The sequence below is a fragment of the Pleurodeles waltl genome, chromosome 3_2 (assembly GCF_031143425.1).
Source record: "Pleurodeles waltl isolate 20211129_DDA chromosome 3_2, aPleWal1.hap1.20221129, whole genome shotgun sequence".
Lineage (NCBI taxonomy): Eukaryota > Metazoa > Chordata > Amphibia > Caudata > Salamandridae > Pleurodeles > Pleurodeles waltl.
Window position 1 is genome coordinate 47,663,090 of NC_090441.1, and position 18,703 is coordinate 47,681,792.

General features: G+C 43.0%; 1 protein-coding gene across 1 annotated transcript in view; it reads left to right on the top strand.

Annotated features, from left to right (window-relative positions):
* STYXL1 (serine/threonine/tyrosine interacting like 1) overlaps nt 1-18,703 on the top strand; it is a 246,121-nt gene that overhangs the window by 57,416 nt on the left and 170,002 nt on the right. The window contains exon 2 of the mRNA XM_069226724.1: nt 17,534-17,640. Within this exon, the coding sequence (XP_069082825.1) occupies nt 17,534-17,640 (107 nt within the window). The remainder of the gene's footprint in view (nt 1-17,533; nt 17,641-18,703) is intronic.

Consider the following 18,703-nt stretch of genomic DNA (forward strand, 5'->3'; position numbering starts at 1 on the left):
AAAGCCTGGCAGTTTGCTGCCTCATAATACGGCAAGCTGTCTTCGATATGTGGCCGGCCCAGAGGTGCTCACCGCCGGCCGCGTCGGTCCGACCGCGCCGGTCTGACTGCGCCGGTCCGACCGCACCGGTGGGACTGGCGGCATTGTGGTGGTTTGGCTTCAGCCAAACCACCAAACTCGTAATGCAGTGGTCTTTACTGCCGGGACCATGGCGATAAGACCACCACTGCGAGTGTGGCAGTCTTAAGACCGCCACACTCGTGATGAGGGTCTGAATGCGTTTCTCCACCCAGATGTTGCCTGGTGTTGTGATACCTATTTTGTCCCATGCGTGGAAGCCATAAAGGCGGAGGTGTGCCAGAGATGTTAAACTTGTCACTCTGGCACACCTCAGGGACTGTTGAGTGAGTGTACCATGCCATCTCATGGATCTCAGGGCCAACCGCTAGCTTTCTTATGCCTGCAAGTTGAGGACTCCTGTTCAACTGCAAGAAAGAGATTTAACACCCAAACGGGAGGTCAGGCAGCTGACGTCCGCTCCCGACTGAAGTCCTGGAAAATTCCCTGTTGCTGCTGCCCAGGGACATCGTCTTATAATGCAAAAAAGCCTGCTAACAGGCCCCTTAGTCAAAGCATGCTGGCTACTGTACATAGTGGGAACAGAACAAGAGTTGGAGAGTGGCCAGGTCTCCAAACCTCGCTCGTTCCCAGGCTGGATAGAGAGGAAAACACAAAATATACGCTCTCTTATCACGCTAGGAACACAATACGAAAAACACAGCTTGGTCTATAATGTAGAAAAACACAGCTCATCTGCAATGTCGAACTCCACGTGCCACGTTAAAGCCAATAGGCAGCTAACCTAAATACCAAATGTAATGTCTAATGCCATGTTAAAGTCAATAGGCAGCTAAACTGAATACAGAATGTAATGTGCTACTGATGAACATTGAACAACTAATATGCGCAGTGGTGAAACACAAAGTCATTGGTCAAACACAATTAATGGCATAACAATAGTACAGTTGGAGATCCAGCATAGCTACACCTCCATTGTATACTGACATTCAGCATTTGCCCATGAAATACGGGGTGATTGCTTAGCCCATAGGAAGGAACAGATAGTGGAAGTTAGGTCTTTTAACTACCGACCGCAAATTGACAATGGGAAGTTTTGAAAGATGTATAGGTAGCTTGAGAGGACAATCATTTTGAAAAGGGCCACACGTCCAAATAGGTTGAGCGGGAGTATAAATTCACAGTGGTCATGGTGGACTAAATTGGAAATAACACGCCTAAGTTTAACGGCAATGATCTTCGCAAAGATATTTATTTCTGTGTTGATGAGGGAAATTGGTCCATATGAGTTGCATTATGGCAAGGATTGGCCAGGTTTCTGAATCACCACAATCCTGGCAGAGTCCAGCTCTGATGAGAAGTGGCCAGTTTGGGCCACCTCTGCATAAAATATTGAGGAGTTGAGGGCACTGGACACCCCCGAGTTTGCTATGTGTTCTGGAGGGTATCCATCCAGTCTGAACGTTTTCCCAGATTGTAGCTCGGATATTACCTCCAGAACGTCTGCCATGGTAATGGGTTGATTGAGGTCCACTTGCTCTCAGAGACCTTTGGGAGATGTCTGCTAGGAGAAGCTGATATTGTGCAGAAGGAGTGCAGGGTCTGTTTGCATTGAGCATCTTGTAATATTCGGTGAATGACATCGCTATTGCTGTCGTAGTAAAGTGGAGGGTCCCGGCTGAATTTATGATTTCAGAAATTATCCTAGTTGCCATACCTTGAAAGAGTTTTCCACACTTGCCCCTGTCTCATAAATCCGCTGAGTGGAGGGCTTCCTCAAGGGCCATCTGTCAAAAGGTTAACCTGGTTCGAGCCAGCTGATGCTTTATGGTCTCAGAGGGACAACTAGCGTATTGATTTTCCATTATGGCGATGCGGAGCTCAAAGTCTTTCATGCCTTGCCATTTGTGTTTATTCGGTCTGTCATACATAGCTCTTTCTGAACCCCCGCAATGTGGCCTTTCTGGCAGCCCATACCATACTCACGGATTCAACAATCCTAGTGTTAGCATTGAAGCAGGCTTGCAGTTGAGTGCGAGTAGATCTGTACATCGTTCGTTCTGGAGGAACCATGCATTAAGATGCCACATAGGACATCATGCATGGGAATGCCTACCAAATCAAAGCTCAGTTGGGGAGTGATCAGAGATACCTATAGGGAGGATGTCTACCCGGATGAGTTGCAGAGAATCAGGCCAAAGTCTAGGAAAAGGTGTATACGTGAGAGTGTATTTTGTGCCCCCGACATGTTAGTTATACTCATAACTATGGTGGTCTACCACTATGAACATTCAGCATTTGTACAGTTTACTTCCGCAGTCCCTTTAGTATCCCTTGGGCGTCTCGTTGGCCATCATCTCTCCCTCCATATTTGGGGTCTTACACCAAGTCCTAGAGTTCATCTGGGGTTCCATTACTGTACCTATCCCACCTCCCATCCACCCCATATATTCTCATATTTCTTTTCTTTACCTTTGTCCTGATATATTTCCCTTTGCAGGATTTGGCATCTGTCCATACCCTCCCACCATTCATTATATCCTGGTGGCATCCCGGATCCTCGCTTCCTGGCTATGTCTCTTTTAGCCACCATGAAACCAAGATTGATCAATAGCTTTTGATACCTGGTTTGATCGGTTCGGCCCTATATTCCCAGGAGTGCTGTTTCCGGTTTCAGTTCCAAAGAGCTCCCCGTGTCATCCTCCAGGGCCTGTCCTACTTCCCTCCAGAACCCTGCAATCTTAAGGCAGCTCCACAGGGTGTGATAAACCATCCAATCTTTAAGTTGTTTCGCCCATGTTAGGCGACGCAGTGTATGGGCTCCAGTGGTATCTATATCAACGACCCTGGCGACAACAACACTGCACACCTCCCCAACAGTATGAGCAGCCTTGGATTGATCCAGATCGTCCATGACCTTACACACACCGCAGGACACACGCTGGTCCCCATTTTCACCTCCAGCAACTGCGTCAAATACAACCATATCACAGAACTCACATGGACTGATCATTCCATCGTTCACTTCAGCACCTCAGGCCCTCGCACCTTCACCCCAAGATGACCAGCACTCCTCACCGGAAGTGGAACAAAATATCACAGACCAGCTGGGTGGATGCCCTTAAAACCTCCACCCCTGCTACCGACACCAACTTGGAACAAGGAGTTAAAAACGTCAACACTTGGCTCACCAATTGCACCGAAAGCATCACCCCCATCAAGAGCAACATCCAGAATAAATCCTCCAAAAAGGCCAGCTGGTACACCCACGAACTCAGAGCAGTGAAATGAGACAGCAAACAGCTGGAGAGGAGGTGGCGCACCAGGAAGGACACCTCCAACAGAGCAGCCTTCGAGACCTCCCTCAACCTCTACCACTGCCTGCAGAGGGCAACAAAGAATTCAGCCCTTGCAGCACACATCCAAACCAGTGGCAACAACACCAAGGAAGTCTTCAACATTGTTAAGGAATTCTCCAACCCTGCTGCCAACAAAAACAACATCACACCCTCACAAGAGCTGTGCCACAACCTCGCCCACATCTTCCACCACAAGACTGCAACTATATACAGAAACTTCGAACCCCAACCCACACCTACGGTCTTCCTTGACAGATACGCCACCACAGTAACTGACACAAACCATACATTGACCACCTGGAACATCCTCGTCACCCAGGACATTACCTCCACCATGAAATCCATTCACTCTGAGGCTCCCACAGACCCATGCCCGCACCACATCTTCAACCTTGAAAACTAAAGGATCGGCCAGGAACTCACCACACTGCTCAACACCTCTATCACCACCGCAACATTTCCTGACACCTGGAAACATGCTGAAGTGAGACCACTACTCAAAAAACCCTTCACCGACCGCAGCAAACTCAAAAACTACCGGCCAAACCCCCTGCTCCCATTCCCAATGAAGGTACTGGAAAAGATCATCAGCAAACAACTCATGACATACCTGGAGCAGAACCAACTACTTGACGCCTCCCAATCTGACTTCCACAGCAAATCACAGCACCAAAACTGCCCTGATCGCAGCCACCGATGATATCCGAACCGTCCTAGACAGTGATCCTGTTGCTGCTCGCAAACTGCAGATTAGTGCTGGTAAGGCTGCTAGGACTCAGCTTGCCGCCACAGCATTATTGAGAGTTACTTTTCACTTCAACAAGTCATGTTTCACCTGAAGGACATGTCAGGCCCATTGCTCAAACACCTCTTGGGATCCGATCCCGCCACATAGCCTCAAATGTTTTCTACAATTGGAAAGTATGGTACCATAGTAATGTAGAATTAGTTATAGTGACAATAAAAACAATCTCAGTTCAAACATCCCTTACAATGAAAACAAGTAAGCAGCATGAGGCTGTATCAATGCATGGTTCCACACACACACAAACACAAGTTGCCCCCATATTATGAGTGGCACCTTCAGTCAGCCAAGGTCTTTAAAGCAAACATCTGTCTAACAGTCAGTTTTGCAAGAAGGATTTATGTGGGTTTCAGTGTCTCTCAATCCTCCATTGTGCTCACAAGCATGAAAAGCTACAAGCCCACAAGTGTTTTGTGAGATGCTTTTGATGGACACCAAATATCTTGTTGATCGGTATAAGCTATCAGTCCACAAGTGATCATGAAGGTACTCAGTGTGCTCTTGGGCAGGTGAAAGTAAGCTGCAGGATTATGCACTCTGAATGTGGAAGAGGAACGTTGAGCATAACGTGCAAGCTTGTCCTTATCTTACTTCTGTAATACCAATGCACATGTTTGTGGCTTGAGTTGCAAAAACAACATTAAACAAAAACTATACAAGAAGTTAGCCAAACAATTCAATATCAGCTCTCATCTAACATGGTTGCAAAGGAGCTATTGTGCGCGAGCCAAGAACTTACAGTGGGCTTACGACCCCCCCATTCCTTCACATTGGTTGGCTTCATTCTAAGTCTCATTAGCTTGCTTCTTATTCAGTGGCTTGCCTTCTTCTTGTTTGTCCTTCCCATGGAGAATAGCCTTTTTACCATCCTTTTGATTAGCTTACTTGTATCCCTCCACATCCCACTTTTAGGGAACTACTTTTTTTCATTCTGGGTAAGAACTCGATGATATTGCATATATTTTCCAGCCCTCTTCCTCGTGTGCTTCTGTCTCCATGCTAAATAGCCTCCTTGCCTATGCTCCATGTTGCTCTCACCTTCCTGTGCTGCTTGCTCTGTCTTATGTGTGTTTCTCCCCCACCAACAGGTATTTAGCTAACTTTATGCCACTAGGATGTCTACTCACTCACACTGAATTCCTTGACGTGAGTAATAGGTTGGTACCCTCCATTCTGACAGTTTGGAAGACGTTCAAGGTTTACATCTGACGGATTGTGATCTCCAAGCAATCAGGGGCGCTGAAGTCTCTTCAAACTCTTGAGGCTTAACTGACTGATGTGGAACTTGCTACTCTGGACAGATTTGGCTGCTGTTCTAGAGGTGACATATCTGGGCAAATCCAAATGAGCCTCCTTTTATGGACTGGGAGAGCAGCCCAGTAGGATGCCTCGCAGGGTTGAATTGGGATGAAAAATAGGCCCGGGCACCCTATTAAAAAAGTGGCCCACAATTGCGGATTATGCCTTTTCGCATAGCACTGCTTCAGTGTTTGAGGTAGTAACAAAATAAGGAGGGGTGTTCTCTAAAAGAGACATGTCCTAAAAAAAAGAAACAGAATGATCTGTCTAGCTGTCAAGATCTATGAGTATAACTTTTGTTTTCTTAGCTCCACTGATATTTTAAAAAAAACATTGCCAGCTCTCCTTGTGCATGAATTAGTTCACACTAGTGTACCACAGTTGAATATCAGTGAGGTAATTTTCTGTTTAGACCCCCTGCTCAATCTACATACATTAATGTGCCCGTAGCTGGCCCAAGTTAGCTTTTTGCATCAATGTGCCCGCCCAGCGGGGGGTTGGGATTGATGACTCCGGTTCTGTTGGTGAAGGGGAGATAACAAGGCCTCCAGAAAGGACGCTTACACACCCACTGGGCCGCTGGTAGCATCTGAACAGGCACAGATGGATCTCAAATCGGCCATCACTCTGCCCTAAAAGGCGGCCCAGGGTTGTATCTAAGACACTGACCAATCGGCCAATGCCCAAGTGCCCGCCTTACCAGTCCGACCCTGAGCCTTGCTTCTGTGGGGTGCACGGTGCAGAACAGTGTTGCTTTCGATCTGTTCCCTGGCTGATGAATCTGAGTAAACGTCACAGAAGCAATTCTCTATGCTGTCTATTCCTGTTATAAAGAGCTCTATACTTCCAAACTGACCCGCCTATGTGATCAAATTGATAAATATCAAGCTGAAGTCACATTTGGTTGGGTGGAGGGGTGCTCAGGGTTTTCTGTCAACGGCTATTACGATATTTGAAATAGGACAAGCAAAGATGCCTTCCCCATTTGGCTAAACTCCTGAATTTGACAGCCTAACAGCAGAATTTTATAATAAATGTAAGGCGCTCTTTGGCCCATGGCTGTTAGAGCTGTATCAGGTTGACTAGGAGTCCGGCTTCCTCCTACCTACTACAAGAGACGCCTTGATAGCTGTCATCCTGAAACTTGCAAAGGATCCTAGAGAGGCCGGCTTCTATTGACCCCTCTTCTTGTTTAATATGGATAATAAAATACTGGCACGAATACTTACTTGCTAACAGACTGGCCTCCTGCTGGTTAAACACATCCTACCAGATTAATCTGGTTTAATAGCAGGTAGGGCCACATCGAATAACTCACCGACATTATTTGCAATGCTACATCAGCTAACACCGGAAGCTCAGGCGATCTCTGTGTTGTTGAAAGTTTTTTGACTCATTGAAGGGGCGATTTCAATTCGCAGCGCTCCACCTTATGGGCCTGCGGGTATTATTCGCCAGCTTGATGCAACTGCTGTCCACGGGGCGACAATGAAAGTCAGGATCAACAGCTAGGCCACGCCAGAGTTTTCGGTGAGTAGGAGCTCCAGGGATGGCTGGCCCCCCTCACCACTGATGTTCGCTCTGGCTTTTGAGCACCGCGCCTCCTTGCTACGCGAGTGACACTTACATAGAGGCTAGAGCTTTCACACACTACATTATCTCCTATCTCGTAATGCTGACATTTTCTTGTTCGTCGGGTACCCGATGTATAACCTAGTCCCAATAATACATGACATTATCCAATTTAGCGATTATGCTGGCCTGCGAATCAACTGGAGGAAATCTCACCATTTCCCCTTACGGATGCTACACAACAGTTCCCTTTGGGCTCCGTCTGGTGTGGAGAGGAAACTGAGTCCGCTACCTTATCATCTATATCGCTAGGATGAAAGAGTCCATGCTCCTAAATAATTATGGCCTATACTGAGTGCGCCTCAGGTAAGGGTCGAGCCATTGAAAGCTTTCTCTCTCCTTCGCTGGCAGAGTAGAATTGGTGAAGATGGTGGTCCTCCCTAAGCTGTAAATATCACCATTCCTCCGGCCCGGACCATTTTGCCTTATTCCAGACACTAATTACCCGACTTGGGAGCATGTTAGCTGGGAGAGACTTATTAGGGCATATAGACTGGGTGGCTTCGCTGTCTCCGAACCTGAATGGTACTTTCTTGTAGCACAGGCCCATTATGCTGCATACTGGATCCCCCCAACTTGTATGGCCCTCATCTCCCGATTGAGATGGATCAAGTAGAGATGGGCCATCTTGTGATGGTAGTAGATGGTAGTAGCTACCTTACTACCATGACCCAGTAGGGAAATTGAGATTGTGCGCTGCGCAAACTAAGGAACTGCCGGATACATTCTGCTTTACTCCCGGCTATGCCTGTCTTTGTTAACCCATCCTTACTTGCAGTCTTAGATGGAGTGGTATGCGCTACATTGCTGTGCCCCGGATGCCACCACAGTGGGACAGGTCTTTTGAGATGGCCTCTTTCATTAAATGGAGCAATTGTGGGTGATCTTACCACCCTCTACTTATTTGCTTACTTGCAGCTGCAGCATGCAGCCCGAGGGAGTTTCCTCACCCTATGGAGATATATCTCTCAACCAGCACCAGAGGATGGAGTTCCTGGCTGTACAGCATGCCGCAGGAGTACTTCCCCTGTCGGTGAACAACCCCAGGGTTTGATGGGAGTCTGACCTTGGGGTGGCCCTATCGCCAAAGGTGTGCGGCCATTGCTGTGAAAAGATAAAGCAAGTATCCATTAACCAAATGCACAGAATCACTGATTTTAATTTCATTAATCGGGCCTATACTCCACACTGTTTTCACCAAAAGAATCTCTTCTTGGTCTTTGATGTGCACCTGCTGTTCTGCAGATCCTGCAGACTTTTTGCCCCTAGCTTGGACTTGCCCCCATGCAATCCTTCTGGTATGAGGTCACTGATAAGGTTGGAGATATTATTGGCTCCTGGTTCCAAAGTGCACCACTCTCCATGCTTCCAGGTTATATTACTGATGTTCCTCACACTAGGAGAAGATTAAGTGACTTGGTTATTGCTCGTCACTATGTGGCACAGGCCTGGCTCAGTGGTCTCTTTCCTCAGTATCAAGACTGATTAAAATATGCCAGGTTCTGTAATGATCAGGCAGAAGTATGTGTTGAGCAAACCCCCACAGCTAGGCCTCAAGACATATTGGGTTCCTTTTGGGATTACATGTTAGAGCAAATCTCTTCCTCTGGATCAACGCCTGCTCCCACAGGTGACACCACCCCCTTCCAAATGGAGCTGGGCCTGACTTGTCCATCATTTTATGTCTGGTTCTCATGACTATTCTGTACTGGTTTCAGTGTTGAATGATTTAATTTCCCTTCCTGGTTTTTCCCAGTCACTATGCAACTGGATTTTTGGCCCGGGAATTGCACTGAGCAACTGGGGCTATGCTGTTAAGATTTTTACAGCACCTATCATACCACTGCTCTTTAATATCAACATGTCTGACCTTTTGAAATCAACTGGCATGTATTTCACAAACTTCAATAAAAAGATTTTAAAATAGCAATTCGCACTGTGCTACCTATCTGACTTTTTTGTTTCTAATACACGTTAGCCCTGTCAAATGTATTTTTCACATTGTGAATTTATTTTATATTTATATATAGCTGAGTTCTACCCAAGGAAGATATTGGTGCGTTTCACATAGAGCAACACCAGAGATCTCATTAGAATAAAATGAAATGAGTAAAAGGGGACAAGGGGAAACAGCAGATAATTATCAACTAAAACCGAAAGGGCCCAAACGTTAAAGGGCTGAGTTAGAATTTGGGTTAATCTGTGACAATAGTGACAGATATTTCGTCGGCCTTATTACAAGTGCATTATATCATATGCCACTTCATAAGGTGGACAGGATATCCATCACGTTTGTTATGGTGTAACCCATCCACCAAACTCTAAATCAGGTCTAAAGTCTGTATTTGCAAATTTCAGATGAAAGGGAGTTGGTAGAGTTTCATGTAAAAAATGTAATAAGAGAGCGGGAGAGACAGAGATGAACAATGATAGAGATGCTCAAATAAAAGCCCATAGAAAACAACTGGAGTAAAACAAAGGTAGAGAGAGTAGGTTTCTGATTAAACACTTTTACAGTTATGACCAAATATTTGGAGACCTTTTTGACATCTTAGGTCTTCAGGTAATGAGATTCAAAAGGAGGAAGCCTCCTTAAGAAAGGTTAGGTTGCTCGCCAGGTGTGATATCAATTTCTTCATTTCTGTTTCTAAAATGTCTACTGAAAAGTTTGTCACACCCCGAGATTTTTAATTTGGAAGCGAGATAAAGAAGCTGCTGATGATAAAGAGTGACGCAATCAAACATGAATCTGATTTTTCCTTTGAGGCAAACAGTGATGTTCTGTTAGCCCTAGGGTTATATAACCTTTTTTCAACCCTTATATGAGCAGCCCCAAGTAACATAGCTTTTAGAGATATCAAAGTGGATTTAGGAAGCCCTGTGTCTGGCATTACCATACCTAATATCAGAAATACCTAGGACTTGCACCAAGCTTCGTTAAATTTACTGCGGTACTCTTAAAAGAATAGATTACGTATTTAAAGGGATAAACCTAACAAAGCTAGCAGATATCCCAATATGAAGATTCAATAAGCAGAGTACAGGTTGTAAATGTCCTCAAAAAAAGGAAATGTTCAAAAAAATATTAGGAATATCTGTATATTGTTGAAATGTGAAATTTAAGATTTGCAGTGGTTCCATGTACACATTCAACAAGGTGGGTGCTAGAAAACATACATGTCGCTCTGTCATTGATATCTAAATGGTCAATTCATCATTTTCTATCAGCCGCAAAATTTGGCTGCGTTTACAGAATTGGAAAGACGTCTTTCTGTAGGAATGTGTTCACTAATTGGCAGAATATAAAGCAGAGGAAATTGAAGGTCTTTCTGGTTACTGTGACAGGAAAGGTCATCATAGCAGAGGTTAGGCTGTAGCACTTTGTTGAGGTTTGCCAGCGGCACTTCTGAAATCAGAATGATGGTAGACCTAGAATTGTAAGAGAGGAGAGCTAAGGTGTCTTCTTTAGAGTTTGACATTGTTGATGGAATGGCTTCCCTGAGTAGTGACATTTTATTGATGACAAAGTCTTTGCACTCCTTACATTTTGCCCTAGATTGTAAGGGAGTTTTTTGACTCTTGATTTGGTGTTGAGCATAGCAATCTGAGAGAGTTCTTTCATTTTAATGAGAGTTCCAGATCTTAAGTTGTTGGTTAAAAGGTCCAGAGATTCCTTAGTGATTTACTGGTCCTTTATGATCTCAGGCTTTTGGAGATCTTCAGAAGACCAATTGATGTAGATTTATTGATACCATTTTGGATAATTTTGATATAGCTGTCAAAAGTAGCTTTAAAGCCAGCAGACATCAGAGCTTTAGAAGTGACTTCATTTATGACTTGACTTAATGTATTATCTGGGATGGGGCTTAAATGTTATTTTGCAAGTTGAGTAAGTTATATTAAATTCTAGAGGTAGATTATATCTCTCAAAATGGGAAGGTAGCCATACGGTAACTTCTGGAAATTTTGGCATTCAGCATCAATTAGAATAGAGATGACAAGATTACGGATTTTGTCTTTGAAGTGAATGAAGTCATATCAGATGCTGTACAGGGAGGAGGAGGGCACCACAGGGACTTCTGTACCCAAACCGTGGTGGCTGAGGTTCTTTGCCACTGCAGTCACTGCAAACTGTGCCAAGTACAACCATTTTTACACTTGACCCTCAGAAAGATACATAATTGCAGGCTTCTCAAAAAGGTAGTGTGAGGAACATGAACTCAGAACTTCATAGTTAATAAACAAGTAAAATAATGTTAATGTCCAGCCTATTTCTTGTCTTTGGAATTAAGAAAGTACTCATTGCTACGCAATTCAATCAAGCATACAGGATGGTACCCCTGATTTCGATTCTCTCCTGGGCACAACATCACTTACCTTCCTTTCCAGGCTCTCTCCCACCCGGGTGACCGTTCTTAAATCTGTCACCCAGCAAAAACGATGGTGTCATAGTGGGTAGTCTTTACTCCTTTTTGTTTGCTTCAGTGAAAGTTCAGTGCCTCAGTGCCATCTCCGGCCGAGGTCTGTGGAGATCACGTGCAGCTTCAGTTGCAGCTGCTGAGGGAGTCAGAAATGGCTTGCATCTTCTCTGAGCATTCTCCTGGATGTTCTGGAATGTTTTGCCGGTCTTGGGCACTGTGTGGGCACTCCTGCAGCTGTAACCCCCCATTCTGGGCTGACTCTTGTAACAGCAGTTCTGAACCCCAAAACCGGGATGAATGACATGTCAAGGGAGTTTCAACTAGCCCTGGTGCACACAAAACCAGGAAGTTCCAACCCAACCTAGGCTAATACACACAGCAAGACAGATGCAGACCCAAGGTGGGCCGTTACTTATGGCAACATAGATGCACTTGTCACCTTGGAGATAAACACGGCAGGGTAGATGTACCCTTGACCTGGATCAAAACACATGGGAAGGTAGATTCTGCTTCAAAATAGGCCTATACCCACAGCAGGTAGATGCAGCCTAGCTCAGGCCAATGTGCAGATGTACCTAGACATTTTCTGTTCTAGTTAGGAAGCACAGAGACGTGAAGATGATCTGAAGCATGGGTCGCTCCTGGCATCGCTCTCTCGGGGAGTCTGTTTTCTCTGGCTGCTCCTCAGGCCAGGAACACACTGGCCTTCGCGTCCAACCCCCCCCATCCCTATCCTTGCAGGGGCAGGCAGACTCCTGCCTTCTCTCACCAGGGGACTCCCAGTTTCTCCAGCAGAGACTGCATTCTTCAGGTGATGTACCTTCCCCTCTGGGAGCATAGCTGATAGGCAGACACCAGCCCTGGTCACACAGCAGCTGTTCCAGTACTCTGTGGAGTACTTCCTTTCTTAGCCATGTGGAACTTGGAACTGGAACAAAGTGGGGTGGTTTGGATCCCACTTTTATACACGTTTTCTGGAGAGGGGTTGTGGATCTTCTGTCTCAAACTGCAGAACCAGTTTGAGTGGTTCTCTTTCAAGTGTCCTTCCTGTGCTGCTCTATAGACACAGCCTTTGTATGTTTGCAGCACTGGGGCTGCTCCAAGCTGGAGCAATGACGACATGGGTAAAATGAAGTGCCAGGTTTTTGCGCCTGGCTGTCATTAGCCTCTCTAAAATAATAATGAGGGAAAAATAAAAGAACAGACCTGATGTAGAAATCTCCTCACCATGTACAAGAGAAACTGCAGTCCCACTCTTCAACCCTACCATCTACCATTTAACAGTGTTGAGTAAGAACTAATCAGCAGCCTTGCTAACAGATTCTTCATGAAATTTCTATAGTTAGCACTGTCTTCATCCTCCTCTCCTCTGTGCCTAGATCTCCACCTTCTGACAAGGGAATGCAGACAATACACTTCCAGTCACTGATAAGCTGACCTCATGGTCAAATTTGTGCCATTGAAACCACGGACATTCAGAATACATCCTAGTAGTTTCAGTACTCAAACCCATACACACACAGCGTGCTTCTACTACACGTGGTACATACATACTACACATGCACACACATTCGATGTAACCATAGAATGTCAGCACAGGGTTATGTTTTTTTTCATAACCGCAAAACCATACACAAATGCGCCAGTAGACCACACACTCATTGACACAGGTAAAATGGTCTGGTCAGCTATACAAGAAAACAAACACAGTATGCTGCCAGCACCACCTTATATTCTAAACCCCCAAAAAGGACAGTAGTCTGTACCTTGCTGAGGGTACACTTGGTGAGCTCCTCGAAGTCATAGAATAGGTTCTGAATCTCGTATCGTCCGGGACAGGTCCATGTTTCTGCACACATGCTAGAGTAACCTGATGACAAGTATAAAAATAAAAGTCAGGATCCTAGATACACATGCAGTCGTGCACTTAGAACAGGGGTAAAGACCCACAAACCATGCAGGAGACATTTCTGTCCCAACAGCTCATTTGAAAACTACTTACGGGTGTTTTGAGTTAAAGGTTTCTGGAATGAAAGGGCATGAGTTCCTTTAAGATTTACCTAGTTTAGTTCGAAATCGCAGGGCTAGAGGTTCTTAGAGGAGTACGTTTGTGTATTGTAATGTATTTGGTGAATTCATCAATTAAGGTTTTGGTCATTCTGCAGAGATGATATGTTAAGTGTAAAATGGTTTCTATTGGAGAGGAATTCCAAACAACTTTAAAGATTTGATAGAGCTATAGAGTGGGATTGTGATTTTCTTTCACGTGAGGAAGCTGTGTCCATTATGATAAGGGAATAACTAGCAGGTACTGATATGTTTAAGATAACCCTAGAACGGTTCTTTGGCTTTAGTTAGGATTCAATTATTAAAAAAAGTTTAAGTTAAAGTCAGCAAGAGTAACCAACATGAAGCCATGATGGACAATAGCAGATTCACACTTGTGCATTCAGACTTTGATAAGGTCGGAGGAGGCGTGATTGGTGGGGTTGTCTTAAAGGTATTGATTAACATTGTTTGACATTACTGCTATACCTTTTGGAGACTGTTATGCTTGGTTCTTAGGTCTTGATAATGCAAGATGCAATGTGAGGACGGGTACAGTATGAACTCTGTGGGTTCAGAATTTAAAGAGAGAAGAATAATTTTGTCAGACAATGTGTTTAAAACATGTTAAAAAATAGAAAATAAATTGTTTAGCAGCAGCATAAATTGAGTAAAGAAAGAATAGCGATACACTTGTATGGTTTACTGGGAATGGGTTCCCAGGCAGACTACTGAAAACTTGTATACCTTAAGAATGATATTTACTAAGAGATGAAGGTTTGCCTGTCTCGATGTTGTATAAGGTGCTTTGTGTGGATCAACTTGACAGAGATTAGTCCTATATGGGAATGAGATATAGGGACCTGAACAAAGATGAATGTTTGGAAAGGAAATCTAAGGTTACAGATTTCTTATTCGGAAATGTAAAACATGCTTTCCATGACGAGTAATGCCAGGTTCTATCTCCATACTATAGGTTCTTACACTGGGTTTATATCTCTCTGGTAACTCTTAGTAAAATCTTTCCAGACCGTATGGAATGCTGAAAAAGAACAGGTGTCAGAGCACTCATGATATTCCTAATTAGGAGTTATTGATGTATCCAGTCTTCTTAGTCAATCAATCACCGACTCATGTTCATCTCAGAGTCCAGATTTTATTCTCAATGTCTGGAACTCTCCATAAGTATAGTACAGAACAGCCGCTTGGCTCAGAGGATGACTTTCAATAGATCGCAGCGAGGTATGGAATGCTGCATTAGTTGTAATGTTGGAAATGCCGACTTTGTATATATGATATGGACATGTATGGTAGTAGCTTAATACTAGAAGAAGATGCTGTTTAGTCTTCGAGAATAAGTGGGAGGGAAAGTCACTAAATTGTTAAAACATTGTGTGATGGGATTAAATTCGATATCTGAAAAGGACAAGACTAGCTGTGGAATCTCAGCATTTCCCTACTCTTTGAGAGTTGGCTGTATGAATTGAAAGAATAGCTGTTGGTGAAAGAACTGTGCATGGCAAGTAAAATAAAACACATAATAAAGCCTCCAAAGGTTTGTGAGACTGAAATTGATGTACAGACATTTAATTGAGATCAAAGACGTGATGGCAACTCCTAGTTAGCAGTGATAGCATGGTTATTTGCAACAAAGACTGCCTCACATAAACCCAATATTTTTCTTCTTATGTAACTTCTTTTAAAGATATAAACACCTGTAATTTGAATTTATTTATGTTTTCTTCTTGATTTTTGTTGATTGTCTATGTTAACTCAAAGAAAAAGAGTTTTAAAATAAATACAAGTTTCTGCTTTTGACTGAAATGTGCTTGGACTAAACAAGCAGTTGCAAAGTGTATCTTACTGATCTCCTGAATCTATATAATATACAAACATACAAAATACAAAAATCTATAATATAGAAAATATTTTGGAAGAGTTTTGCTTCGCAGAGCAGCACTTTTCAAGTAAATGTCCTGAAATGAATTAAGACAAGGAATTTCGATGTGGATTTGAAGGGGAAGTCAACGCTATTATTTAGTATTTTTTGTCATTGTGCCTGGATCAAGTAAGCTGTGTGACTGATGGCCAACTTTGCCCCATACATTTCTCTGCTTCAGTTTACAAAATGCTAACTTGTTTTATTTTTCTGTAGCTTGTGGTGAAAATTGCAGCTGGGATAACTAAGATGGTTCTCATATGATGTGCTGTTACTCTGCTTTAAATGATTGGAGAATTGTCTGTTTAAACATATGGTTTCCTTGTACAAGATTTGAACAGAGAGGGATGAAATTATATTTTTGGATTGATTTTTAAATTTGACCTACAAGAGTTTGTAAAATCACCAAATTTGCAGTTTCTGTTAAATTATAATTGATTAAATGAAATGGGGTGAGGCATTTAATTTTAGAGTCTGTATCTTTAGACCCACCATTTAATCGCTTTTTAAAATGTCTTTCCTATGATGGTATACATTGTTTTGTAATGTCTTGTAAAGTGGTCTATGTACCTACTGCGGTAAAGTAAACTGACTGACCGATAGGTTCTTCACTAATCATTTGAATTAAGCCCTTATTTGTTGCATGAATCTGCTTCCATTTTCAGAAGACATTTCTGCTTTTATTATTTAACCTTCACACTCGCCTGAAAAATAAGTCTAGTTGCTTTCATTTTAGTTTGAAAGTAAGAAGAGAGCAGCAGTATTTGTTTTTGGCCTGTTAGCTTTCCTTTGACTGCTCAGGGGAGCTTGATTTTGCCTTTGGTCAGGGGACAGTATACTTCTGCGTAGTTTTCTAATGGCACATGGTAATCGCCATGGCAAGACACTAAAACAACATGCTTCTTTGCTTGCAAAAACAATGAGTTTCTACCTCCTGAAAGTAAGACCATTGACAAAACACGAAGCGAACATACAGGAGCTCATTGAGTCCCTCACCCTAAAACACAGAGACCTAGATAAATGCCGCCTCAGAACCACATTTTCCTTACACTGCTCCAGGAGTATTCAACCTTGCATCTTGACCGTGAAGGTTGCCAGAGTGTGTGCTGGGCCATTATCTACTTGTCAACATTGAAAATTACAAGTATTCAAAATGGGGAAATGGTACACTTGACTCTCAATGGTGCCCTTCCCTTGCCCACTAGGAAAATGTATTAACTCCTTGATTGACAGCCTGACCCTTTTGATCTTAAATTAGTCTAACCTTACAATTTTGGTAGATCTAAGCTTTCAGCTAGAATATCTAGAGTCTCTGAAATTTTGCAATATCACAGACAGTCTGGCCTTACTAGAATTACAGCTATTGAACGCACCCACCCACTAGGCAAAGCAACTATCTATTAATCATTCTCTTTTCCAATCTTGCTAATTTAGTTACCCAGATGTCACTCTTCCTGTCTTGGTCAGATCATTTCTTAATACCTTTCTTTTCAGCTATCACTCCCTCTACCGCCCTTAGAACCTCCAACACAGTCCAGCCCACAATCTCATGGGCAAGGTCCAAAGTAAAAACAGAGATGTATTTAGTTTAAAAGATTATAGGAATTAAATGCTAGATTTATGATTACTTTTCAATGCAGAACGATCACTACAGGTCAGGTGAGACACTTGAGTCCTTCCTGAAAAAGGTACAGTATGAACAGATTGATAATTTTCTCAAACCATCACATTAGGAAGTCTCACGATGTGTGATTTACAAAAACATCTGCCACCAGAATCTCCTGTTTTGAGAATGCTGATGCCTGTAAACTAAATAAGACATTGTTAAAGTTAGGTTTTGAATTCATTTGAGACATTTCATAGTGTGAAACACCTGTAGCTATCTAATTAGCACTGGTATAAATTAGCTGCACTAAACTAATTTTCAAGCAGTTTTTCCTTTGATTTTCTTCAGAAAAACGGCTGGCCTTGTTATGTGTGAGCCAAGAGAACTGTACAACATCTTAAACCAGTCTACTAAATTCTCCAGATTAGCGGAGTCAAACTACCTCTGCCTCTTGGGTAAGTGTTTAAGTATATCAGTATCTCTTTACAATACAATACAGAAAGAGTCAGAATTAAAATTAATACGTTGACAAAAAACAGATAAATGATGATAAAATGCATAAAACAGCCTTCCTGTCTAATTAAAAAAGCAATTTCATTTCTTACACGTAGAGCATTTTTAAAAAAGGAACTAACAACATCACAAATTGCTGATATCCTCAACTTCTGCAAACACAATAAGGCCGGTCTACATTTGGTCAACCCTCACCCCTCAATACTGATATTAGAAAAAGCTTAGTAAAATATAAATAAAATCTGCAGAAAAATGAAAAATGGAGCAGACTCTCTAGGAAGCTTTCATCATATGGGCAGAGAAGAATATATGAGCAATCATACTTCCAGAGAGAAAAGCATTGCTGCCAGCAAATAATCCCTAACATAAATCTGGTTAGAAGTGTCCTAGTCCACTGGCGGAATACCAAATCCAAATATGCATCTAGCCCTGGATTGGGAAGTATTCCTTATTCTGGGTTTTAACTAACTCAGCCACCTCACAAAGATTTTTTGATCCACGATCTTTCATGTTTTAGAACGCCCTCAGGTTTAGAAAACATGTATGGCCCGCCCAGGGAGGTGTACATCTTCTTAATATAATCCAACTAGGGAATTGACAACCTCTGTCACAAGACAAGCAATCCTTAATAACTTCTCTATTTAACAGGAATTGTGGTTTGTTCCAAACTGAGCACCACAACAGCAAGGATGCCAGATTGATGTGATCTTCCACATAATAAAGCCCTAATTCTTCATGCAGTATAAAAGAGGGACAGCGAGGCGAAAGGCCTAAGAATCTTCTTCGGACTCTATTCTCCTCACCCTGAAGACCAGTGACTTTTTAAAGCCCATAAGCCAGACGCATTCTAGAAATGGGACAATTGACTTCTTTCCAATAGCAGAGGTCATGAACCCAAAGCTGTACATAAAATGTGTTCTGACGTTAGCTATACGTGAGTAAAAGGTGCCCCTCGAATCAAAGGTGGTACCTACGTACAAAAAGTGACATGTTCTTAGTATGAAC